The sequence below is a fragment of the Parasteatoda tepidariorum genome, chromosome 5 (assembly GCF_982258835.1).
Source record: "Parasteatoda tepidariorum strain Cologne lab strain chromosome 5, Ptep-v5.0, whole genome shotgun sequence".
NCBI lineage: Eukaryota > Metazoa > Arthropoda > Arachnida > Araneae > Theridiidae > Parasteatoda > Parasteatoda tepidariorum.
This window is the reverse complement of record NC_141759.1, coordinates 9,038,272-9,065,086: the sequence shown is the minus strand read 5'-3', so window position 1 is coordinate 9,065,086 and position 26,815 is coordinate 9,038,272. Positions and strand designations below refer to the sequence as shown.

The window sequence follows — 26,815 nt, the reverse complement described above, 5'->3', positions numbered from 1 at the left end:
CAGTCTACTCCTTTTTCCTAACAACATACACCACTGCATAGGAATTTTCCACTGTTCAAAGCAATTGCACAGGTCATTATGCGTCACCTTCTTCATTAAGTCTGCTTTTGTCACTTTCTACATGAAAATATTCTTGTAATGCTTTTCACTTTAAAAATCAGTCACAAGCTTGGATGATGTGAGATCTGGTGAGTATGGTGGATGCTCAAGAACGATAATGAATTTGTCAGCCAAGAACTGTTTCACTGAGAGTGAATTATGCTACAGAAGGCTGTCTTGGTCAAAATCCGCGTATTTTCGCTCCTCAGATCTTGACTCTTCTTCTTCCTCTTTCTCAGGACCTCAAAGTGGTTTACTGTTTGGCCTTGAGGTACCATATCAAGCATGATGATATCTTTAATACCGAAAAAAAAACGATTGGCATAATCTTCAGTTTTTACTTGTTCATTTCAGCTTCTACTGCAGGGATCGTTGTTTAGTTTCAGGATTGTACTGACAAATTCAAGTTTCTTAATATGCAATGATAAGGACTTTTTCCAAGATGGTAGAGCAAATGCTTTTCCTGGTAAATTTTTGCTCTCATGTCAACTTTTTGGTACCAGTTTTGAGCAAGCTATCATCATCTGCAAATCCTCCGTCAAAATTTTTCTTATTGTCTCTTTATAAATGTTTGTAATAATGATATCATCCAAACACTCAAACTTCAGTCTTCACGTATGATTTCATTATTGTTTTTAATGTTTTCATCTGTTCTTGATGTCACATGCCGACCAGAAGATTCGTAATCTTCAACAATCTCCCGATCTTCCGAAAACTGTTTGTCCAGTTAAAAAATTTGATTAAGTGAAATGCAATTATCTTCAAGCACCTCCTTTAACAATTTAAAACATTAGGTCAAATTTTTTTCCTTGTATCACAAAAAATTTAACATTGATACGCTGCTTGATTTTTTAGCTTATCAAGATCGTGGCATTTCAACATAACGCTTCACTAGCTAGAACTAGTGAAAAGCTATAACTAGATAGAGCTAAACCATGCTAAAGCTAGACAACAAAGCTAGATAGAGGAACTAAGCTAGATAGAGGAACGAAATAATTCGCCTAGGTTTCATTCCCACTTCTCCACACCGAGTCTAGAGGCTTGGACGTGCTCAGGCTGGTTATTTAATTAACGCGCCTTGTATATACATATTGATATCTGATGCCATTAAATCATCTGGAAAATTTCTAGAAAAAAAAATCCTACTTGAATATTGTTGTTTTTTTCATTCTAAAATCAATTCTATATTATGATCCATAAATTTTAAAAGAAAAAATCCTACCTGAAAATTATTTTATTCTAAGTCGATTATGTGTTATGAATTTTAAGTGTGGTTAGCTTAATGACTGTACAAAATATTTTTATAATAACTAAAATGAATTAAAAATATTCATCAGTTCTTTAAGTTCCTAATAGTGTTTATCAAAATTTTTATTGTAGATATCTTTACCTAATGCATTAGACATGATGTTAACAGGCAAAACTGTTCCAGCTGACGAAGCTAAAGAACTTGGTTTAGTTGATCTGCTTGTCGATCCTTTAGGTATGTACCCAAGAAAAATTATTAATTTAATTTTGTCTATTTTATAAAAGTCCTTAAAATTAGAAATGCTTCTGAAACAAAAAATATCCTATCAAAGTAGATTTCTTTTCACACTGTTTATTTAAATATTTAAATTTAAAATATTATTAAATAATGAAGTAAGACACGCGTAGAGTAATCAAATTGAAGAATACAGTTTATTAGGGACTCTCTATTTTTAAATTTATATATATTATAACCGTATGAAATAAAATTAATATTAGATTTAAAAATGGTGGATTGTAAATTATGATAAAAATAACAAAAGTATCTTATATTCAAGTCTGCCGAATATCATTTATTAATGGTATGTATTGCTGGCAGAGTTGGTAAGGTTTAGGGCAGAATGGATTAATCCACAATTTAAACCAGGGTTTTAACCGTCCTATCCAAAATCCGTTTGTTTGAAACTGTCTTTGTCTCTCCAAAATCCTTTTATTAAAATTATGTCACAATTTTAAATAAGTATTTTTCCTTCTCATTTTGGCAGCTATATTAATTGCTTCTTTAATAAATTTTTTTAGGTTAAGAAAAGGAAAATTATTGCACTTTTCTTATTTCTTGTTTACTTATTTTCAATATTATACTAGTGTGATGCACAATATTGTTTTTTTGTTGCAGTTAGGTAATTTTATGAGATAAAAAATTCAATTTCAACCATTTAAACTTCTAAACTCCGAAAGCTTTAAACTAAGTTGATTTCTATTTTCCCTTGCTCTCCTTTACCCTTTCTAATGTATACTAGAGAGTACTTTGACTGAAAGACTTTGAATATTTCTCAAAAACTCCTGATTAGTTAAAATATTTGTAATCTTTAGAATCAACATAAAAATAATTTTAAGTGAAGCTAAAAGGCGAAAAAAATTTTTTTTTTTCATATTGCGCTTTAATTTATACTTCTGTAAATAGAATATTAAAATATAGAATACTTAGGAGAAAGGCATCGAATTAAGAGTCATAATAGCATTGCAGTTTAATTGATAAATTAGACTTTTGGATAATTATAATTTAAAGTTGTAAAACATATTTAAGGAAATTTATTATGTAAAAGCTATTTAACCAGCCTTAGTTTTTGAAGAACATTGAGATGTTGGTATTATACTAAATTTGTATGTAAGGTAAAAATTGTCGCACAGCGCTGGTTGATAAAATTTAAAGAAGGAAACTTAGGCTATGAAAACGTTTAAGTGGAATACCTGCCAGTGTTGTTCCACAACATCCCGGATTCTAAATCATCCTTTGTTGAAAAGAAAGACTCGCATGCATCATTAACCACCAGTCATTTCAGAAGATCGACAACAAAATCTTTATTTAGTCCTTATAGGCATCAGTTAGGCACAAAACAGGAAAAGCACACTGGTGAAGTAAGTACTTCAGTGGTGATTTGGCACGTAAATTCATTTTCTTTTGGCGATCTCGTCAGAAAACCATTTTTGACACCTTGCTCAATAAATCAACTAGTAGATGGAAGATTCCATACTATTAACATAAAAAAAAAACAGACCATTTTGTAGACTCTATGTTCAAAAAAGATGTGCAATGCTGTACTATTAAAAATATTTGATGAGACGACCGATGAGTTTTAATTCCACCATCCTTCCTAGGGGAGAATCATCCTTAATCCTTCCTTAGGGGGAATCTTCCTTATCCTTCCTTAGGGGAGAATCCTCCTTATTCTTCCTTGGGGAAGGTGGAAAAGGCAAGGGCTCCGTTTAACGGACACTTGACGATCAGAAAAATACAAAAATCGAATGCTCCGCAAAAAGCGCAGGCAGCCCCTTAAATAGCAAAATGCTATAAGCAAGTTACAGTTGGAAAAAATTAAAAGTTACAGTTAAATAAGCAGCAAAAAGTAAAAGTTAAAGTATTTAATATTTTAGATAGTTACGGTTAAGAAACGTGGGTAGATCTCAAGCACCGACGCACCTGCTATTTTATGAAATGAGGGCAGCAACATTCCAGTCGACTTCCATAAGGGAAGGCGTAAAAAATTCCAAATTAAATCAAGGGACTATGTAAATTTTGAGATCTAAAAATAGTGAGTGATCCAATGTCACAAAATATATGTTTATGTGATATTTCAAAGAAAGTTTGGATAAAAAATTAATTATATCAACGTGATTGTAAGTATAAAATGGTGAGTTGTAATAACGATATGTAGTTTTTTTTATTGTAATTACACTTTTTAGTGTCCTGCATGGGGCTAGAGAAGAATTTTATCTTGGAGGGTCCGGTAATGGTATCTGATTTTCTGTCGGTCGGTCGATTCGGTCTTCTGGACTTGGTCTACCCTTGTTCTGGGCCAAGTGGAATAAGTAACAACAACAGTTATTTCCTTAATTATATTATTCTAAATTGATAATAAAATCCACAGAAAAATTGTCTTCCTCTCTGTAATCTACATATTTCCACAAAATAATATCATAAGAAGGTATCAAGGCCGGATTAACCTATAGGCACACTAGGCACGTGCCTAGGGCCTACGAAATTCAGGGGCCTACGAAAAACTTGGGAGAAAAAAATTTGTTGACAAAAATAAATTAGCTTTAAAAACAACAAGTGTATTTTGCACAGAATTATGAAGATACAAATAAAAATATAATATTTTTCGGTAATAAATTATTTTGCAGAATCTTATGATCTAATATATTACTTTTTTTGCGATTTTTGGATTCAACGAAATCTTGTATTATGCTGTCGAATTCCAAACTACGCAAAATGTCGTATTCAATAGACATAAGTGCGAGCGATGCCAAACGATCTTGATTCATTGTTGAACGCAAATAATTTTTATCAATTTTATCCTGGAGAAAGATCTTTCTCCTTCTGCATTTGATCCAAGAATCGACAAATATATTCTTAATGCAATATGAACGTTAGGAAAAGTATTCACTAGTTTATCTTTAACATAGTTATCGATCGAACTAATCATAATGGTATTATCGATATCGACTGCAATATCGGCAGTATGTCGGTATTGCAGATAAAGTTCGATTAACAAATTTGTAAATTAAAATCCATATTAATAAAAATGTTAAAAAAAATATGCAAGAAAATTTTAGCATATATTTTGAAAAGAGGGGATGGGGGGAAGGAGGGGAGGACCCAAAAACGGGTATGCCTAGGGCCCACGAAAGGTATAATCCGGCTCTGTGCCTAGGGCCTACGAAAGGTATAATCCGGCTCTGGAAGGTATGATATATAGGTCAAAAAGAAGAATATGGTATATAGTTCAGAGTTGAAAAGTACAATTTTCTGTCTTTGCTATGAACTTCATTTTCATACTTATCTTCAAACTATAAAATGGAGTTATTAATAAAGGTTTTCTATAAATGTCTCTTATTTCAATCTATTTCTTAGCTTCAACAATTGCACACACGTGACTACTTTTTGTGACAGTTTTTTAAATTTTAATTAATTTTAAAAGACTACAAAATCATAAAATTGTTTTCTTGGTTTCTTTTGGTCTTGGTTCAGATTCACCTGAAGAAAGAACTGCTGAATATCTGGAAGAAGTTGCTGTTAATGTTGCACAAGACTTGGCTAGTAAAAAATTAAAAATTGATCGCACCAGACCTTTAATGGAAAGTAAGTTTTTTTTCAGTGCTGAAACAAAATAAGGTTATCCTTGCAGAACTTTTTTTTTTTTTTTTTTTTTTTTAAAGTTAAGGCAAAAAATTTAAAAGTTAAATTAGAAATAATTCAATAATTAAAAAATACTTTTATTAAATATTGCTTAGGGACTAATTTATACTTTCAAAGAACAATTCAAAAACTTTAATTTTTGTTTAATAAACTAAAATGATACAAAGAATAATAAAATACAAAATTTTTTTTATTTATTATTGTAAATGTATTGTATTATTTTAAAAATTAATAATTTTATACAGAAAAAAATCGTTAAAGAAAATTTGTTTCAGAATTTATTTAGTTCATTTAAGGAATAGTATTTTCAACACAGTAAATATATTCATAATTTCATTCAGAATAACTCGAATATATAATGCAAATTACATTTGTTTTCATTTGTTAATTTTATACTTTAATGCTATTTCAAGGTGATTATATTTAAAATTTGTGTTTTTCAGCCATCGCTACTGCTTAATTTTTATTTTGTAAGTTTGAAAAAACCAAGTTTTATTTTTTATGTGTGTTTCTGCTTTTTAAACAAAAGTTACCTCCTAATTTTATGTAACATAAGTTTCATTTTCTTCATTTATTATTGAGTTTGTTTATTTAAGGAAGAGATTAATAATTTTATATGTTGTTTTCTTTTTAGGAATAATGAACTACGTCTTTAGTTTTCAATATATTCGGGACAAAATATTTTCAAAAGCTAAGCAACAAGTCATGGAAAAAACCAATGGATTATATCCAGCTCCATTAAGAATTTTAGAAGTAAGTTTACTGAATGTTTTAAGATACTATGGATTGTATGTAATTTCTATGCAATTTTATTTAACTTCTTATATAAATTATGGTTATATCTGGGTAAAATGTAATTTTTTTTAAGAATTTTTATTGCAATTTACATGAAAAAGAAACTACTTCATTGCTAATAATGTGTAAAAAGCTACAGTGTAAATTTTATTACTGACCCTGGTATTGTTGTATACATTTTTCTGTAGTCACGGAAAAATGTATTTGACTATAGATATGGAGTGCCACTGGTCCTGGGTTCAATCCTCGGGCCGGGCAAGGTTGACTCAGCCTTTCATCCCTTCAGTGGGTCGATAAATGAGTACCAAGTATGTTTGGGAACTAAAAACTGGGGGCTTCGCGTTCCGCTGACCACCTAACCGGAACATATGCTCCTGCACCTCAGAGCCCAAGGTCAAGAAAACTGAGATGGGCACAGTAGGTCTTGGTCCTCTGTGGGCTGTCGAGGCACTGAATTTAGTTTATAGATATGGAGGTCCTTGGTTTAATCCCTATCTAACATCTGGCATTATTTTACCACCACTTGTGTCTTAGATCATTGCGTCAAATATTTATTTTGTTAATAAGGCTCTGAGTTTTTTAAAATTAGAATTCATTTTCTCAGTATGTGATGTTACTTTTGAAAGTTTATTTTGAAAGTGGAATGTGCAGGGTATCCTCGCACCTGCAAAGTCATGAATTTCGCTATTGAACAAAATTTGTCATGAAATTTCATGATCTCAACTATTTTTGGAAAAAAAAATCATGGATTTAGGTAGCCGAAAAATCTAATTTTTAAAATGGAATTTACCCCCCTGAAATTTCAGGGTGTTCCAAATATCTGAATTTGTAAAAAAATCCCCACTCACAGTCATATTTTATAAAAATGTAAAATGTTTTTATCATATTCTTTAAAAATTATGTTCTCTAAAAAAAAATGATGAAAAAAAGAGCATTTCTAGAGCGAATTATCTTTAAAACTTCTGCGATTTCAGAATTTTTATTATTATGCATTTTTTTCATTTTATAAATTTAAATTCGAGTTGATGCAAGCCAGTCATTGGTAATTTTCTTTTTTATTCTGAAAGGAGAACAGAAGTCAGGAGTATTTCTTCTCTTTCTGATGAACAAGAAAGTATCTTTAGAATATACTTCTGCAGAAAAAAAGATATTTGCTTTACTATTTTTTTCAGCTATTTTATTGCTTCAACTCTTTCTTTACTCTGTTTTTTAAATTCAAAATCTATGAATATGAAGATACAGAGTAAAACAGTTTTGGTTATGCCTATCATTTCAATTAATATTATTATAATGCTTTTTTAAAAATTTATTGTTGTGTTTTTGTCGGAAAAATAGTAACCTCGTTAAGTCATGAAAAATTCTCGGAATTAGTCATGAAAAGTCATGGATTTGAAAATCTAAAATGTAGCAGATATCCTGTATGTGTCTACGGCTTTTAAATATTAGTGTTTGAATGAATTTAAAAATATTAGTAAAGGTAATTCAATTAGATAAAAGATCATCAAATGAATGGACATTATCCACCAACTGAACATTATCCATTTTCAAAAATAACTGCTCATATCCTGAAATCTGTATTTCATGAAATGATTTTAATGTTGGCATTTCAAATTTAGCTTTAGTTTCAGTAAAATGTTTTTGACAGGTTGTTAGAACAGGAATTGAAAAAGGCTCCTCTGCTGGTTTTGCTGCTGAGTGTGAAGGATTTGGAACTTTGACTATGACAACCCATTCTAGAGCCCTTATAGGTTTGTACAGCGGACAAACTTTATGCAAAAAGAATCGCTTTGGAGAACCTGAAACAAAGACAAAGTAATCATTTAGCTCAATAGCGAATGGTATTTTATTATTTAATGTTTATGTATTATGAACTCTTGAATTATATCCTATTAGGACAGTTGCAGTGCTTGGAGCTGGACTCATGGGTGCTGGTATTGCCCAAGTGACTGTTGATAAATCTTTCGATGTCCTTCTGAAAGATGATAACCCAGACAGTCTTGCCCGTGGTCAAAATCAGATTTACGATGGATTGGACGGTGCTGTCAAAAGTAAAAGAATATCTTCGTAAGTAATGTACTGCGTAAGTTCTTTTAGCTCTGAAAAATACATTTCATTACAGTGTTTCAAATGAATACTTAAAAACGTACAAGACTTTTTATATCTGATAATAATATTGCTGATTAAACTATATTGTGGATGGGAATTATGTAAAATTTAGAGGATATCGTTACATGTATTTTTCATAAAATCGTGATTTTTCATGAAAAATTTCTTAAATGTCACATTTTTGATGTAAATTGTACAGAAACTGTTAAATTTTTTTGCTCCCACACCAGTCTGATCGTAAAGACACCGAAATTCCAAGGGTGCGCAATATCGGTCCTCGTTAAACAGTTCTACCATAGAGTGCTCGACTGTGCGCGCAGGTCGTCGGGCTACCAAAGCAAGGGAGCCGCTCCCTCTGCTAAGGATCAAAATTGAGTTGGCGTGGCTTCGGACAATCGGATCATCCTCGTGGTTGTTTCCCTGTTCGTCGCCTACAGCCCATTGTGCGGCTCTAGTGCAGAATAAATAAAATACCTACATACCTAATTTCTTTTAAATTAACTAGTTTTATTCATGTTGGTCAGAGTCATAAAAGAAGCAAAGGTTTGGATAAATTAAAGACAAATTAGGATCTTATACAAGCATGAGATTCTTCATTGGATTTACAATGTTAACATTCACTTTTTTAACTTTGTTTTAAAACATTTTTTTTTTAAAGTTTCTTAATTATTTTTGTTATATTTTGTCAAGGTTGCTGAAAACTAAGCACACTACCTAAATTTTTCTACAATAGGTTTTGTCAACTAAACAAATTTCTGTAGTTGGTTTTGCTTTTAAATTAATATTCATAATTTTATTTTTACATAATAATCATCTTTATGCAGTAATTATTTCTATTAAGTTTTTTTAATATAAATATAAGTCTTCTTGTTAATATTTAAAAAAAAATATGGTTCAATAACAAATCATTCTATTAAATTTGATACTTTTAAATGCATTTGAACAAAAATATTGTTAATTTGTTGCGCCAAAATAGTCTTCTGATTGTTTTACCACATTTATTTATTTAATTTATTTTATATCTTGTGTTTTTTCCTGTTTTTTGTATTTTCATACCTGCTTATAAAATATGGTAGTACTATAGGTATTCACTAATGGCAAAAGTCCTTGTTACTGTTCCATGTAAATTTCAATTTCTCATGAATTGAACATTATTAGACAGTTCTGAAAAGGATGTTTTGTACCTTATTTACAAACTATCATTTTATAGCGACTAGAATATTTATTTAGATGCCAAAGTTTCTTATTTTCACTTTTTTGTAAAAGCTGATCACCCAGTTTGCTTCAATATTTTTATTTTCTCCCAGACAAGAAAGAGATAGGTACGTGTCTAAGTTAAATGGAGTTTTGAACTACGACAAGTTTAGCAATGTGGACATGGTTATTGAAGCTGTTTCTGATGACTTGAACATCAAGCACAAAGTGATTAAAGAAATGGAGAAGTACGTTCCTGAACACTGTATCATAGCCTCCAACACTTCAGCATTGCCCATACACAAGATTGCTGAAGCAAGCAAGAATCCAGAAAAAGTAAGCATTCAAACATTAGAAGATTTAGAGAATCATTAAGTTTTGGCTGTTTATAATAAGTTTCTGAGAAGGAACGAGGGTCTAACATTTACTGCAGAATCGTGGCAATACGGCGACTTTGTAGCAGAACGTTACCGAGTTCCTGCAGAAAGATTTTTCCATTGGGAAGTAAAAACTTTTGCTTTTCTTTTTGGCAGAAATTTTTGAAAGATTTTATCTTTTCTTTTGAATTATATTCAAAAGATGCCTTTCTTGCGCATCGGAGTGAAAAAAAAAACTCTTTGTGATTTTTCTATTCTCATTTGAGGCTAATGAAAAATAAAGAATATTGAAGTAAAAAACTTTCTGTTCCGTAGAAATTTTCGTTCTGTTTTTTTTTCATGCAGTTATTAATACTACTTTATTTCCACATAGCTTTTAAAATCCCATACCTTTAATATGATATTATTTGTTGCAGCAACTGAATCTCAAAATGAATGCACACATTTAGTAACCCCTTTTTTGAAGAGCCAGATTCGTGTGATTTCGCCGTCGATCTTTTTTTTCCCGGTAGTTACTGCTGCAGGCTTCATGATTTTTTAAAATTTCATTTAATGTGACTATGAATTACAAAATGTGAGAAAAGAAATAATTAGTGTGTTATCTTTCTACAAAATGGGAGAATATCGCCATAATATTAGAATAAAAAAATATTACATATTCAATTAAAAAATTATTTTATTTGATCCGAATTTTTATTTATTTAGTTTTTGAAGCTAACACTTCGCTTACTTTAAATTAATTATTTGTTTATTTTAGGAACCTTGTGTAAAGATATTAGTATTAGAGAGGTATGCCTCAGAAAACCCGAAAAACTTCTGCTACAGGGGTGTCTAACATTTATTGCAGACGTTTTTGATGTCATTTCTCTAGTGATTCTGTTTTTTTCTTGTATTAAAATATTTTCGCTTCTGCAATGTTTCGCAAGTGCCTGAAGTATTCTTAAGATGGCTAACACATTATTCTAGATATTAGTGTATTGGATTTTTTTAAAAAGTTATTTTCAATTTTTTTATTTCTTTTTATCTTTTGTTGTTGTTGTCTTGTCCTGTAGAGCAATTATCTTTGTCCAAAAGTGTCTAAAACAGCTTTGGCCATATCAATAATCTTTTATGGAATAGAGGAGTTGCTGCGGGGGATCCAGATGTATCCTGAAGAGCTTCGCCAATATGGCTGGGTAATCAAAGATATGGTCGGGAGAGAGTTCGGTGTCGCTGCAGTGAGGACAATTTTTGTAGCTTCAATGGCCATCGGGAGATATTTTCATTCCCTTGAAGTGTTTAGTCCTCAATCTAGCTATGGTTGTGGAAATGGTTCGATCACAGTTTAGGGCAGGGATGGAGTGCTTTTGAAAGGTAGCAGAATGTCCAACCACCAGGCAGAAGATCTACCACCCAAAGGAAACCAAAGGAGGCATTCCCCGATCCGCCACCCGGGGACGCTCCCTCTAGGGGTTACAAGCTCCGCCCAGGGATCTTATCTTTTGATTTTTTAATGTTTTGTTCTCCCCCTTATTTATTATTTATCTGGTTTGATCTTCAGAAATTGTCTGACATTGAGATCATCTAAATAAAATCTTTTTTTTTAGTTCTGTATATTTCATGGCTTCTATATGTATACATAGCAAATAGTATAAAGTGTGCTTATCTCCATATTTTTTTTATCAAAAATTTGAATTTGGTTTATTTTATCATTAATTAATGATGCTTTGACAAAATTCCGTATATTTACAATCGTTTAATAAAATTTTTGAGATTCTCTAAAAAACGAAAATTTTGCATTGGATAATAAAATAATATTCAGAAAAAGTTTTCATGTTAAATTAAACAACTTCATCAGATGTCGTTGGTGTTAAATATTAAAAATCAGTATTTAATTTGAGAAATTTCTCTGTTTACCTAGATTTTCTTCTCATAACATAGTAAAATAAAAATTTAGTTAATTCTTTTTTTTTGAAGCATTGCCAGTTAGGAGTTACTTTGTGAAAAATTAAAAATTTAACATCAACATGAATTTTTAATTATAATTATTGTTTATTTACTTTCTGTAGGTTGTTGGAATGCATTACTTTTCCCCAGTAGACGAAATGCAGTTGCTAGAAATTATAACAACCGATAAAACTTCAAAGGATACTGCTGCAGCAGCTGTTCAAGTTGGTTTAGAGCAGGGTAAATTGGTGATTGTTGTCAAGGATCGACCTGGATTTTACACTACAAGAATTCTAAATCCAATAATTTTTGAATCTATCTACATGCTCCAAGTATGGTTGTCCTCATTCTTTCATTTTATTCTTTTAATTAGTAGTATAGGTTATGTCTGAGTACCATATAGTCTAAGCAGATGGGAAATTTGCATATTTTTCATTCAACTTCAACTTGGCAGCATTGGGAAAGGCAGGAAGTGCAATAGGGCACATGAAAAATAAGATATTTTGGGAATATGATGTATAGGATTTTAAAACAGTTAAATGCCTATAATACCAGGATATAATATTTCGGAATTTAAAAACGCTAGATGCACATAGCAGCATAAATAGATGTCATAAAATACTGAAATTTTGTTTACGAAATAGATATTAGAAATTTTTCTGCATTAAATTATTTGAATATATTTAATTTATAAATATTTTCAAAATAAATCCTGTAAAGATAAAACATCATTGACTATTTTTAGTTTAGCTCTGTTAAATAAGTATGCCTCAACGTGACAGTTTCTATGACAACAGCTGTGATTAGATCTGTGTGCAATTAGCAGTGCCGCCAAGTTAGGTTAGAACAATGTTACAGTTAGAGCTTCCAAAAAATTTGAATTTAATGTTTAAATATTTTTATATTTCATTTTTCAATTCCTAAGATTTTCTCCGTTTTTACAGTCTTGTGTTTCTTAGGAATTAATGTTCTGTTCTTTTTATTATCTAGGAGGGGATTAGTCCTAAAGAGCTCGACAAATTCACTAAAGCTTTCGGTTTTGCAGTCGGTGGTGCAACTTTAATTGATGAAGTGGGCATTGATGTTGCTACTCATAGTGGAGAGCATTTGGGTGGCATATTTGGTGAGAGATTTTATGGCAAATCAGATCTCAATGTCATGAAGAGCATGGTGGCTGCTGGATTTCTAGGTAATTTTTCTTCATAGATAGAGTTTAGTAAAGCATGGGTCGATCATTTCTTATAAAATCATTCATTGAAAGCAATAGATTCCAGAAAATGACATATAAAATATTAAATAATGGCTGGAAAGCCAACAAGTTTAAAATATGATAATTGAAAATTTTTTATACTTCATGCAAAAATATTTGATGCAAAAAAATTCGAATAAAGACTGTTTATTTATTTGAAAATTATGGTTTGAGCGCACTCGTTAGCTCTCAGTACAGTAAATTTTTTCGACATTTATAACGGATTGCTATTCATTTTCAGTAAGTTCATGTGAATGCCGAATGCTCCGCATAGTTTAAAAAAGAATGACGGCCTTCTGCAAATTTTGTCAGTGGTTGTAATTCTGATTCACCGTCTTCTTTAATATCACTTTGCTCTTCATCTTCTGCAACCATTTCTTTAACTGACAAGACCACACAATTCAACATTTTTGCTTACTGAATTATAATAAAGAGTTTCCACGCACTGCAACAAATCTCTGCTATCTTTACTACTAGCATCAGGGTTATTGTTTTTCTTCTCAAATTGTAATAAAATAGATAGTTATAATATGGATAAAATTTCTGAACAATAGATACAGGAAGATCGATGCTAGTTTTAAAACTATCTAAAAGAGTTTTATTAACAATATGAGAATAGCATTTGTGACTAGACTGTTTAAAGAAGATAATTCGCAGAAACGAAATATGCATGAATCAATTGAAACAGGGTTCAACTGAATTTCATATTTGAAGCTTTCAATATTATGGAAACTAATTAAAATTATTGATTATGCGCAGGACGCAAGTCTGGAAAGGGATTGTTCCTGTACACTCCTGGTGTTAAGGATAGAGATGTGAATCCTGGTGCTGGAGATATTTTCAAGAAGCACAAAGTAGATTCTTTGAAAGAGTAAGTGATCTCAATTTATGTAACTTACAAATTTTATTCTTACTTATTCATGGTTCATATCGTTTCTAAAAAGTGCTTAAAGGTGCTTATTTCCGTGTTTTAAAAGCCCTTTAAGGTACTTTTTTTCACGGAGTGTTTTTTAAAAGTGATTAATTTTACCTTCATGAAAATTATATATTTTTTTCTTTACCATGTCTATTTTCGCTGCGTGTTATGCAAAAGTGTGTTTTTCACATTGTTCTATAGAACATTTTTACAATTTATTCAAGCACAATCCATTTCAGCACAACATCGGTCTGTAACGTATGATCGCGCCAACCATTTTACATGTTTGATGAAATATTTGCGAGTCGGTATTTGCGTCGACTAAGCTGGGTTCGATGAGATTTTTGCACTCTTATGTGCAACTCTGCTGCATTTTGCAAGATGTTCTCAATTTCAGGTTTCATGTTCTACGTTCTGAAATTGCATAAAAAATTTATTTGATCTTTTCGTGTTGGCTAATATAATCAAAAGATGAGTTCTTGGTCTGAAATTAGTTGCAGTTGTATCATGATCATGTAAAAGTCTTGGCAATCATTTTGCATTCTGAGTATAGTACTTAAAAATATTTTTTGAGTGCTTAAAAAGTACTTAAAAGGGCTTTTTTTTGATTTTGAAAGATTTGGTTGCGCTTCCTGTTATTGGATGCGATCCCTCATTGATTTCACTTTCTTTAGTAAACAGATTTTTTCTGATTAGACTTAGTTTGCAACACCAGTAATCGTTTCAGTTCTTAACGTCATTCACATTAGATACGAAATGGCCTGACATTGGACACAAAATGTCCTAACATTAGACACAATACATTCGACACAAAATAGCCTAAAAATGTACAACTGTGACAGTCTGTTTTCTAATTAAAATTTAACTTAAAGAATAAACTTCCTTGCTTGTATGAGATATTTTATAACTGTTTTTTTTAAATTAAAATATTCTTCAACCCGAATTTTATAGTGTTTAAATTTCAAAATGCAGGGGTGCTAATTCTAAATATAAAAAAATTAATATATTTCGACATTTTTCGTAAAGAAAACTTTATTTATTCACAACATGTTCGAAACAAACCAAGTTTAAAAATTTGTTTCAGAATCAAAGATCTAAGTAAGTTTTACTAAATAATAAAATATTAAAATTAATTTTTCCTTATGAAAAGTTAAAACCTGATAAAAAATTATATTATATTATAATGCAGTGTGTGCTAAAAAATTATATTATAATACAGTGTATGTTAAAATTTAAACTATTTTTTTTCGTTGAACTTTTATTTTTTGAAAACGGATTTAATGTTGTTTTAATTGCTCAAAGGAATAATTAACTTATTATTAATTGTTATAAAAAGGAAATTTGTTATGGCTCTCTTCTAGAAATGGTTGCACTTCCTACAGAAGCTTATTTTTTTTAAAAGCCATAATGTGCATATAATATGCTATGTTCAGGATACGCTTATACAAATATTTATCTGATAAGTAAATGCAAAGACACATAAAGAATATCTTGCAAAATCACTAAATATTTTTTTCTTTAAAAAACCACTGATTTAAATCCTCTACTATTAAATAATTTTTTTATGTCTTTAATTTTAGTGGAATATTTAATATAATTTATTAATATTTTTAAGGATGTGATTATAGTGTCAGATTTTGCGAATATTGAAGGTTTTATTTCGAGAATTAATTTGTAGAAAATTTTGTAAATTACTATTTGACGTTTGAGATTGATTGTTATATAAAAAATACGAAAAAAGAAATCAAATGTGACTGAAAGCAAATGTGACTATATGCAATGCTGAACATACAACCACAATCGTGCAGTTGGTCACGAGATTGTGGACCTCCATGACAGCATGGTCCTCACCTCCTACATCAGAAGGCCTCCACATGGTATTTTATAAGTAGTCTGCGTAGACTATTTAAAAAGTGAACCAGTTGTGTGCATGAAACCATATTCTATTTTAAAGTTGACTGAGAGATATTTTTGATATATATTTGAGAATTGAATCTGTAGTGGTTGACAGGTAAATAACACAAATCAATAATATTCATAAATTAAGCAACTTTTTGGGCATATATTTGCTACCACTTTTTTATTTTTACTAGATTATGTATTAGATGGCTCTTTCATAAACCAGTTTGCCTTTATAGCAGTGTGATCGGACTACCTACAAAAAACTGTGTGGAGGCATTGGCATGGCCCACAAAGCTCTGTTGCGGAAATACTTTATTTTATTTATATATATATACATGATTCCGCCTATTTATTTTATTAAAAGGTGCACTACTGAAGAGCTTCAGATGAGAATAATTACAAGATGCATAAATGAAGCTATTCTCTGCTTGGAAGAAGGTATCCTTGCCAATCCTGTAAGTACTTATCCTTTATACTAACAATCCTTAACATTTAGATTGTTATAATCTCTATACAGTCTAAATTGAGTTTATTGCCAATAAAGCGCAGGAATAGCATGACTAACTAATTTTATTAAAGTGTCAACATGTTCTTCGACTGAACTTTTCCAATAAATATAAGCCCATCATAATTAAGTATACAATGGAGATAAAAACTAGTTCAATTTCTTCCATCTTATTCTGTGTAAATAAGTATGCATTGTTTATGTATGAAGAATATGCATGGAAAAAAAATTCAACAAAGTTTCAGCTTTACAGCCGTGAATTAGGAGCTTAAATTTGACATTAAATGAGAGAATGTTATTTTTCAATCGATATACATTGTTCGACAAGAAATGTTTTGTATAAATGTGTTCAAATAGCTGGACAGTTGAAGGCATTAAGTTTATAAAAGTTTCACAGTATCGGTATATAAATTATTTATTTATACTTGCTTCAATCTGTCTTTTATTGCTTTAACTTTCCTTTGCTGTATCTGAGTTTTTAAACTTTGATTATTATTTGATCATAATTAAATAAAAATTAATGCAAGGGATATTTAACGAGCAAAGAATTTTCTATTAATAAATTAATCTTTTTTTTACACAGTTGGAAGGCGATATTGGTGCAGTATTTGGTCTTGGTTTCCCACCTTTCCTTGGAGGACCCTTCCGCTACACAGACACCTACGGGGCTGATAAGTTAGTGAAATGGATGGAACAATTTAGTGCAATTTATGGTCCACAATTCACCCCCTGCCAATTGCTCTTAGATCACGCCAAAGATCCCAGCAAGAAATTTCATCCACCTGGAAAAATTTCTTTTTTCTTATAAAATTTAAATGTGTTTTAAATGAATTTAGTTTCATTCTTAAATTTCACATACGTATTTTTTTTTCCTTTTCTAAACCGGAAATTTTTTTGTTTTTCTATAAAATAAATGTGTCTTAAATGAAGTTAGTATAATTTTTAAATATTACTGCAAAAAAGAGAAGAAAAAAAACAACTTTCTGATTTTACGTAGAGTTTTTTTACACAAGTTATTCATTCATGTTAACTGTAAAAAATAATTGTTGATTCTGCCTTCATTCAAATAATAATGTTTTAAAGGTGTTGCTAAAATGATTGTTAATATATAAAATGTTTTAAGATTACATGCATCAGATATTTATACAAACACGAAATAGATTATATTTTGACATGTACATAGCCTCTCATAATATTTTTATAGATGTAAATTAGATATTTTTATTTTTATAATAATAAATATCTGAAATGAAGAGTTTTTTTTTTATCACATTGTTGTGTTTTGTTTTAAAATGGAATGTTCAGTTTTTTATTGTCTTGAAGCACTTTAAATATTATTTTCTCTTATGAATTTATTAAAATAATAGCATTTCCCCAGAAGTCAGAAGAAACTTACAATTTTTAGGAAAGTATAAATTTGATATTTTAAACAAAATAAATAACGTTGAACATTGTAGTTTTTTTCTACTAAGCGTTAAAAAAATCCTAACTTCTGAGCTTATTTTAACGTTTTCACTAGGTTAGGAAACTTGATTTCTGACCAGACAAAGTCCAAGTAATGCATTTTGTATAATCAAAACCTGGAAAATCCTTGCGACAAGCTTGACAAAAACTTGTATTATAATTCAGGTTAAGAACAAGTAGCGCAGGTGGCTCAAAATAAATTAAAATATGATTAATAATTATTTCTAGTCACAATTTCCATACTTTATTTAATAATTTCTTGTTCCAAGTTTTTTCTTAAAACAAAGATCACTTTTTTAGTAAGAACTTTTTTATATTGGAGTGAGAGAAACTTTGTATCTGAACATAAATTGTATAACTAACAAAAATATGAACATTTATTCTTTTTTCAACATAGTCACCATTAACATTGCTACACCATGACACCAGGTTTTGAATATCATCTATAAAGAAATGTCACGTGACCGTTAAACCGGTTAGTAACAGTTTCTTTCAAAATGTCTTGGGAATCATTTTTCCCAAAAGAAGTTCAAAATATAGAGTTTCGTTAAAAGATTTACTAATGTAGAAATAAGGAATAAAGTGGTAACAAATTCATAAATTACTCGAACCCCCCACCCCAGTTGCTGCCTTTTTATATAATTACAAACCTTACTCATATAATTTTTAACTTGAGAAAATTCTCAAAAATATAAAAAAAAAGCATCTTTGACATGACACAAATACTTCACATACTACTTGTCCATAATTATATTTATGTTAATTTTAGTTTTCTAGTAATTTTAATATAAAATATTTTACATTATGAGCAGATTCAATTCGAAGTTATAGATTCAATTTGCAGTTTATAGTTTCAATTTTTCTACAGATGAAGGATGTTTTTTTCCGATCATTTATTGATTTTTGTTCGAAAATCGTCTAAAAGTGTAGAAAAATTTTAAATATTAGGAATTGTAATTGAATTGTACATTTTTTTCTTTCAGCTCGTTGAATGTGAAATATTTTAAATAATCAAAAATCTTTTCGGAACTACTCGCAGTTTTAATATTTTCAGTAGTACACACTTCAAAAATAAAATCACACGGAAAACATTCTGAAATGTGAATAAAATTGCGCAAAACGTTTGTAGTATCAAATAATTGTTGAGTTTCCTTTTCATACGTTTGCAGTTGGAATTTTTCAATTAAATTAAACTAGTTATTGCTCATTATAGAGCTTCAGATCTTTGTATTCATTGTGTACATTAATTGATTTAAGTTTATATGAACTAATTTGCAAAATTTAAAAACCCTTCTTTTTCACTTGTAACAAAGTGGACTTTCAAATATATTTTAGGTGGTTTTTTAGTTGTTTTTAGGTGGGTTTTTTTAGTAATTAATTATTTTTGCTCATACTTGCAACAAGTGTACTATGTATTTGGATCATATTTCGTGTTTATTATTATTATTATTAAAATTTGGACGTTTGTCTTTATAATGAGAGATACATATATATTTTTATCAATCAATATTGTTGCACGCCTGTAATTAACTTAGTAACGAGATTAAATAAAAGAACTTAGATGTCTCTGCATGGTAACACCTTTGTAGTAGTCGTTTGTAAATAAAGGTAGATGGTGTTCTTTTCGAAATATACTGAAGTTGTGTTTTAATTACGTTTACGTGAATTAACATCTGGTGCCGAAATACTCATACGAATCAGCGACTTGGAACTACGCCAAAAATTATTACGAATTACGCCAAAAGTTTTTTACGAAACTATTACCATTGCGAACTTTTACTATTGCGAACTTTGATCTCCACGAAAGAAAAATGGCGACGAAAGAAGAACAAGTGTCGCAATTGAAGCGGAAATGAAAAACTATTCGAGGAAACATAACTCGTTTCTCAACTGAGATTACAACATGACAAACGATACTTCGAATGACGATGTGGAATATGCGGTATGAAATGAAAACGATTGATAATGAAATCCATGTTCTTTTTACGGATGACGAATACGAAAATGACATTACCCAATGTGAAACTTATACAGAAAATGCTGAGCGCGTAATTTTTAAACCCCGAAAAAACATCCAAAATAAATTATCGCCAACTATTAACGCTAGCTTTAATCTTAATTTGGGCACTGAAAATGTCGATTTGGCGACTAATTCTGCTACTAATCCATCACTTGCTGGTCAGATAACACCTGTTAGCCCAACGTACACAGTGAAACTACCGACGATTAAATCAGAACCATTTGGCGAAGAAATTGAAAATTAGCAAAGTTTTTGGGAACAATTCCAATCTTCTGTAGACTCCAATCCAAGCCTTTCAACTATTGACAAACATGCGTTCTTAAGAGGTCATTTGCAAGACGAACCAAGACGTTTAGTTGATGGTATCAATATTGTTGCTGCCACATATGCAACCACTAAAAAGCTTCTAATGGATAGATATGGGAACAAAAATAGAATTATCCAAGCACATTTGGACTTTCTGGAAAATCTAACACCAGTACGCAACTCATCGGCAACAGCCCTAAATGAAACCTACATTGAATGTAATAGAAGATTGCAGGCCTTACGCGCACTTGGTGAAGACATTGACAGTTACGGTCGTGTACTAGCTCCAAAATTACTACGAGCGTTTCCAGATGACATTTGTATACAGTGGATCATTCATGCCCAAAGAGAAAAATTGGCTGAAGGAAACATTACGAAAATGATGGAGTTCTTATCACAAGAAGTGCAAGAAGCATTACTACGTCAAAAATAAAAGGTGATTTTATTGAACCATTTACTCCAACTACTGCCTTTAACGTAAATACTAAGTCCACTTCTGTACACAAGAAAAAGAATTATACCCCTTTTTGCCCCTTTTGTGAATCTTCTGGTCATTGGGCTCAGAAATGCGAAACCGAAACTGGCTATGATACTCTCATAGCAAAGTTAAAAGGCTCTAACCGTTGTTTCTTATGTACTAATAGAGGACACAGAATGACAAATTACCCTCGTAAAGATACTGCTCGCTGAACAAAATGCAAGAAGAAACACCACGTATCCATTTGTTCATCTGCACAAAACACTGCATTCCGAAATAGTGAGGTTCATCACATTAACATACATAAAACTAGCTTTACCCATTTACAAACTGCACGCGTGTATGTTACTGGCCCCACAGGTCTTACGAAGTTAACCCGATGCATTTTAGATGGAGGTAGCCAAGCAAGTTTTGTCCATGCAAGCCTCATTGACAAACTGAAACTCCCAATTGTAAGCACAGGGCAACTAAACGTACATGTTTTTGAATCTCCCAGTACTTCACGAAACATGCGACGATGTGTGCAACTCTCACTTTCAAGTTTGTGGAACAAAAACTCTGTTTCTATAACAGCTTTCGAAAGCTCCAACAGATATACCTCACACCCTGTTGCCCCTGCAGACGTTCTTCGATTTGCTCGAAGCCGAAAACTAACACTTGCAGACCCTCCAGGAGACGACAACTTACCCATCGAATTGCTGATTGGTGGCGACTATTATTGGCATATGGTCACTACGGAACCCCCGATTAAAGTAACAGAATCTGTTGGCATAGTACCCTCTATTTTTGGATGGATCCTTAATAGGTCACGAACACACACCACCATCAAACATGATTCATCAGTTCGCCATGTTTCTGTTCAAATTTCTGGTGATTGTTTGCACGACGAAGTGCGTTGCTTGTGGGAGTTGGATTGTATCGGTATCAAAGACACTCAAATCAGGAACAAAACTGTTCGAGAGAATGATATTATGAGAGAATTTCACGAAACCTACCAAACTGAGGGAAATCGTAGAGTTGTGTCTCTGCCTAGGAAGAGTACAAAATCAATTTTGTCTACTAACATAGCTACTACCGAAAAACGTTTGAAATCTTTCCAGAAGCGACTTGCATCTAATGATGCTGTGAAGAAAGAATACGATAGTTGTATGCTAAACTACATTGAAGAAGGACACGTTGAAGTTTATGAGCTAGAACCTTCAAATTTAAACACTGTATTTTACCCACCCCATCATGCTGTCAAAAAAGTGAAACTTAACGAGACCAAATGGAGGATTGTGTTCGATGCCTTATTACATGATCCAGGAATGCCTTCACTGAATGATACTTTAGAAATCGGTCCAAATCTTTTACCTGAGACGATTGGTTGCCTACTCAGACTGCGAATGCACAAATTTGTAGTCACAGGTGACGGAAAAAAATCCTTTCTACAACTAAGCCTTCACGAAAGAAATAGAGATTCCACAAGATTTTTCTGGTACAGACTATCACAGGACAAAGCTAACCCATCTTTCACGGACGAAATAATTACTTATAGATTTACTCGTCTACCTTTCGGACTAGCATGCAGCCCATTTTTGGTGCTGCAACACGCGAAGTAGCTTCAAAGCACGTACATGAATTCCCAATTGCTGCTCCCATGATCGATAAACATCTTTACATGGACGATTTTGTTGCTAGTGCTGAAACAGAATCTGAAATCGCCACACTGCATAAAGAAGTCAAAGAATTGATGCAATTGATTGAAATTCCAATGGAGAAATGGGCTACGAACTCCCCAATGCTTCAGAGCCAATTACGAGATCAAGATGAAGGATTCAAAACAACTGTTAAAGTTTTAGGCATAGAGTGGAATACAGAAAATGACACCCTCGGAAATACTTTCAAAACCTCTCTCTGCGCTGTTCAAGACAAACCACTTACAAAGAGATGGCTACTCCACTGTATTGCTAGCTTCTACGATCCTTTAGGACTGTTTTCTCCTTTTGTAATCTTTGGAAAAATTCTGTTTCAAGATATATGGATTCTAGGAATCAAATGGGACGAAATACTGCCCTCTAATTTGGCAACTTCATGGAATGCTGCTGTTGGAGAACTTGATGACGTTAGCTCCTTTCAAATTCCTCGATTTATAGGCGTTTCATCACACGTTCCCTTTACTATTCATGTGTTTTGTCACGCATCTAAACGAGCCTATGGAGCAGTTCTATACATAGTTAGTTCTCAAGGTGATCAAGCAAACGTGCATCTAGTGTGCAGTCGCAACAGACTTGCACCTATCAAGAAAGTCACTTTGCTCCGCTTGGAACTGCTAGCGGCTCTGATGGGAGCTTGATTGCTGCGATACTTCTGTGCTGAGACTAATATTCCTATGTCCAATGCAACATTGCGGAGTTATTCTCAAGTAGTTTTGGGTTGGATTTGCAGTGACCCAAATAAATGGATGACATTTGTTTCCAATCGAGTTACAGAAATTGTTTCTCATACTAATCCTTCCCAATGGAGACATTGCCCTGGAAAGGACAATCCTGGTGATATATTATCAAGAGGTACTTCACCATCAACACTAAGACATCTAGAAATCTGGTGGCATGGTCCTAAGTGGTTAATCAAACCTGAAAACTGGCCTGATTCTAAAAACACTTATGAAGATTACACTCACAACTTAGAATTAAAGAAGAAAGTGCAGACTCTTCACACTGTCATTTCTCTGCCAATTATCAATGCTGGAAACTACAGCTCTTACTTTAAATTGTTACGCGTGACATCTTGGATTTTTCGCTTTATTTACAACTGCAATACACAAGAAAAGATGGTTGGTGAATTGAATGCCACGGAACTGGATCAAGCTTGCAACTATTGGATACAAATCGTTCAGAAGGAATCTTTTCCTTTAGAACACGAAGCCTTGTCGAAATCAAATTCACTTCCCAAGAACTCAAAAATAGAAAAATTCAACCCACTTTTTGACAACAACTTAATACGTCTTGGAGGCCAACTACAATTTTCTGACTTATCAGAATCGGAAAAACATCCCATCTTATTGGAAGGTTCTCACCCTTTTACAAGCCTGCTCATACGCCGCACACACTTAAAAATGCACCATCTAGGAGTTAGGATTGTGCTTTCTCAGCTTCGTTCTAAATTGTGGATATTAAGAGCAAGACAAGCCATTAAAAAGATCATACACACTTGCCTTCCTTGCAAGATACTGAAGCAAAAGCGTGGTGAACAAATAGAAGCTCCGTTACCCGCTGAAAGAATTCAAAAGTCGACCCCATTTTAAACAACTGGAATTGACTTTGCCGGAGCCCTCTATGTCAAAAACGAAAAATTGGTTACAAAGGCCTACATAGTCATATTTACGTGTGCTGTAACTCGAGCCATCCACTTGGAAGTAGTGTCTAATTTGGGCACCGATATTTTCTTACTTGCACTACAACGGTTCATATCTAGACGTTCCCTTCCTCATACTGTGTACACAGATAACGCCACAACATTCGGCGCTGCAGACAAGGAGTTGAGTCCTTGTGGGACATCATATTCTCTTCCAAGGTGCACCAGTTTTATGCTCATCACAGCATGACATGGAAATTCATCGCCTCACGAGCGGCTTGGTGGGGAGGGTTTTGGGAGAGAATGATTGGTACTATCAAACAGTGTCTGCGGAAGACCCTTGGTAAAGCTAGGTTAGACACTACCGGTCAGGTCACGGTTATATGCGATATCGAAGCCGCCGTGAACAGCAGACCAATTGTCCATGAATATGGTATTACAGACGATCCGGACGAAGCACTGACACCCTCTCACTTTCTGATAGGAAAACGACTCACAACTATCTCTTCTGGCCCATCGAGTTCAGACTCTGATTTAACACGCATATAGAGAAGTCGTCAACAATTAATGGACTCCCTTTGGAAAAGATGACAGAGGGAGTATTTGATGGACTTGAGAACGTTTCACCATGTGAAGAACCCATCTAAAGGAACTGTAATCCGGGTCGGAGATGAGGTCTTGTTGCAGGAGGACGTCAGACCTCGACACACTTGGAGAAAAGCAAGCGTCGAGTCAGTGATCTTAGGCCGTGACAACAAAGCCCGTACGTGCATACTGCGTGTAAATGGAGGGACAATTTCCCGTCCCGTGCAGCTGGTCATCCCCCTGGAGGTCGACCAGGGCGGGGAGGATGTTGCAAGCCTGTAATTAACTTAGTAACGAGATTAAATAAAAGAACTTAGTAGTCTCTGCATGGCAACACCTTTGTAGAAGTCGTTTGTAAATAAAGGTAGATGGTGTTCTTTTCTAAATAATAGTTTGGAAAGTTGTGTTTTAATTACGTTTACGAGAATTAACAAATATCATTGTTTAATTTTAGCAGAACTTACAACAGCATAGCCGTCAATGTGTAAGTTTTAAATCATAAAGCATTTATTTATTGATACTAAAAGAAAGATCCAAACCAAAGTACCAATCTAGTTGAAAAAGAACATTTCAAATTATAATACTATCCCATTCCCTATGAAATAAAAATATGAAGATTTCAAAAATATTTTAAAATAAAACTCACCTCTTTAATTTGCATCAAAATATCGCGCGATATAAATATTTGAATAAGTGATGGATGCTGCATTATCTTTCGAGGACCTTGGACTATGTTAACCCGTATCACAATAAAATTTGCACAAATTATTCTTTTTCTACATATCGTTTTGATATCATTCAAATAAAATCTAACTAAGGCATGTTTTTATTTTTCAATTAAATAAATAAGATTTTAAACAGATTTTTTACTTCAGGGCATATAAATATTTCAAAAATATTTAGAGATCCGTGGTGAATGTTTTAACTCTTTACTTTATCATAAATTGGCCACCATTTTTAACCTTTATGTATATTGTTGTTTCACTGTGCTTATAAGCGACAAAACGCTATATTTTACTTTTGTATGCAATAACTTTTTGAAGTTAATAAATACAAAGATAAACAGTTCATCTAAAATCAACGAATAAATTATTTTTTATTTTTAATAATGTCTTGGCGTTTTATATATTACTTATTACATACATATAAGCATTACGTAAATTAAGTAAACAAATTAAACAAACAAGTTGAACAAACAAATCAAACAAACAAGTTACAGCAAACAGAAAAAACCCTTTATTTTCAATATAAATTTCTAATTAAATCGTCATAGTATTTCCCCTCAGTCATATTTGAAGTATATAAAAGTTCAACTTCTTATTCGTTTTATAAACATAATATGTAAATATTTACAATATGTTAAGAACATTTATTTCACATTCTCACAGATGGCGCTTAGCGCAGTAACGTTATTATTCCGACTCCATTCAGACACTGTAACGTTAACATTATTCCTCGTTATTGTTATTCAATATATTTTTCTCATATAAAGCGTTTTGTTTTGACTTATGCAGCTCATCTTATATGGATTAAAGAAATTGATATTTACGAATGAATGAATTACCATTGACAACGAGATTTTTTATTTTAAAATATTATTTTGTTAATTAATTTTATTTTATGTCAAAAATAGCCTTTATTAAGCATCTCACTGATGAATGGACTAATCTCCTTTTTAACAAAATCAACTGCAGAATAGTTAATGTTATCGCCTCCGTATTCAGGAGGTAGAATTTCTTTAGGTATGTACTGATGTAGTTGTCTCATATCGCTCCCATGGAAGTGGATCTATAAATAAAAAACATCATATTAAGTTGGTCATTAATCAAGTTTGTTTTTTATGATGAAACATGTTATTACTTCCAAAACACTACAAAAATAAAGGAAAACTACAGTAAATAAAGAGAAATCCAAAAGATTAAAAAAAAAATCGAAACAAACTATGGATGGTGTTTTCTAAACTAGGGAACGTTGCAAGCTCCATCAGGGTTCCCACGGTCCTTGAGAATTTTAAAAAGTGGTAATAAAAATAAAAGAAATTTTGACATTTTTATTTCTGTGTAGCCACCACTAAAAGATGTTTTCTAAAAAATATATATATTCACGAAAATTTCAGCACTTTACGATGAAAAAGCTTATTAAAACAAAAAAATATATTGTAGCTCCACCCTAAATTTACTACCACTTTTTAAATTTTTCAAGGACCGCGGGAACCCTGTCCATACCGTCTATACTTCCGGGTTACTGTTTCCGGCGTATTTTAAAGCCATTTGGCTCGCAACGTGATCATTGTGTTTTGAGATTCTTGCAAACGTGGTCTTTGATTACTTATTACTTGTGTTTACAATGCTAAAAGTGCTAACACTAACGTACGATGGTGCACAGCTTAC

The 26,815-nt window shown here is 32.1% G+C and overlaps 3 protein-coding genes across 3 annotated transcripts in view; all 3 read left to right on the top strand.

Annotated features, from left to right (window-relative positions):
• The window catches only part of LOC107437388 (trifunctional enzyme subunit alpha, mitochondrial), a 39,103-nt gene extending 21,612 nt beyond the window's left edge, over window positions 1-17,491 (top strand). The window contains exons 7-17 of the mRNA XM_016049374.5: window positions 1,480-1,582; window positions 5,099-5,209; window positions 5,901-6,019; window positions 7,707-7,873; window positions 7,955-8,125; window positions 9,475-9,697; window positions 11,787-11,996; window positions 12,655-12,853; window positions 13,673-13,784; window positions 16,096-16,186; window positions 16,820-17,491. Coding sequence (XP_015904860.1) covers window positions 1,480-1,582; window positions 5,099-5,209; window positions 5,901-6,019; window positions 7,707-7,873; window positions 7,955-8,125; window positions 9,475-9,697; window positions 11,787-11,996; window positions 12,655-12,853; window positions 13,673-13,784; window positions 16,096-16,186; window positions 16,820-17,044 — 1,731 coding nt within the window. The 3' untranslated portion in view covers window positions 17,045-17,491. The remainder of the gene's footprint in view (window positions 1-1,479; window positions 1,583-5,098; window positions 5,210-5,900; window positions 6,020-7,706; window positions 7,874-7,954; window positions 8,126-9,474; window positions 9,698-11,786; window positions 11,997-12,654; window positions 12,854-13,672; window positions 13,785-16,095; window positions 16,187-16,819) is intronic.
• A 3,522-nt stretch (window positions 17,492-21,013) lies between these two features.
• Window positions 21,014-22,105, top strand: LOC107437383 (uncharacterized). Its single transcript, XM_016049370.3, has one exon. It carries the CDS (start codon window positions 21,014-21,016, stop codon window positions 22,103-22,105), a length of 1,092 nt encoding a protein of 363 aa, XP_015904856.3.
• A 770-nt stretch (window positions 22,106-22,875) lies between these two features.
• On the top strand, window positions 22,876-23,790 carry LOC107437382 (uncharacterized). The gene has a single exon (XM_016049369.3). The coding sequence runs from the start codon at window positions 22,876-22,878 to the stop codon at window positions 23,788-23,790; it is 915 nt and encodes a 304-aa protein (XP_015904855.3).
• Window positions 23,791-26,815: the final 3,025 nt, after the last annotated feature.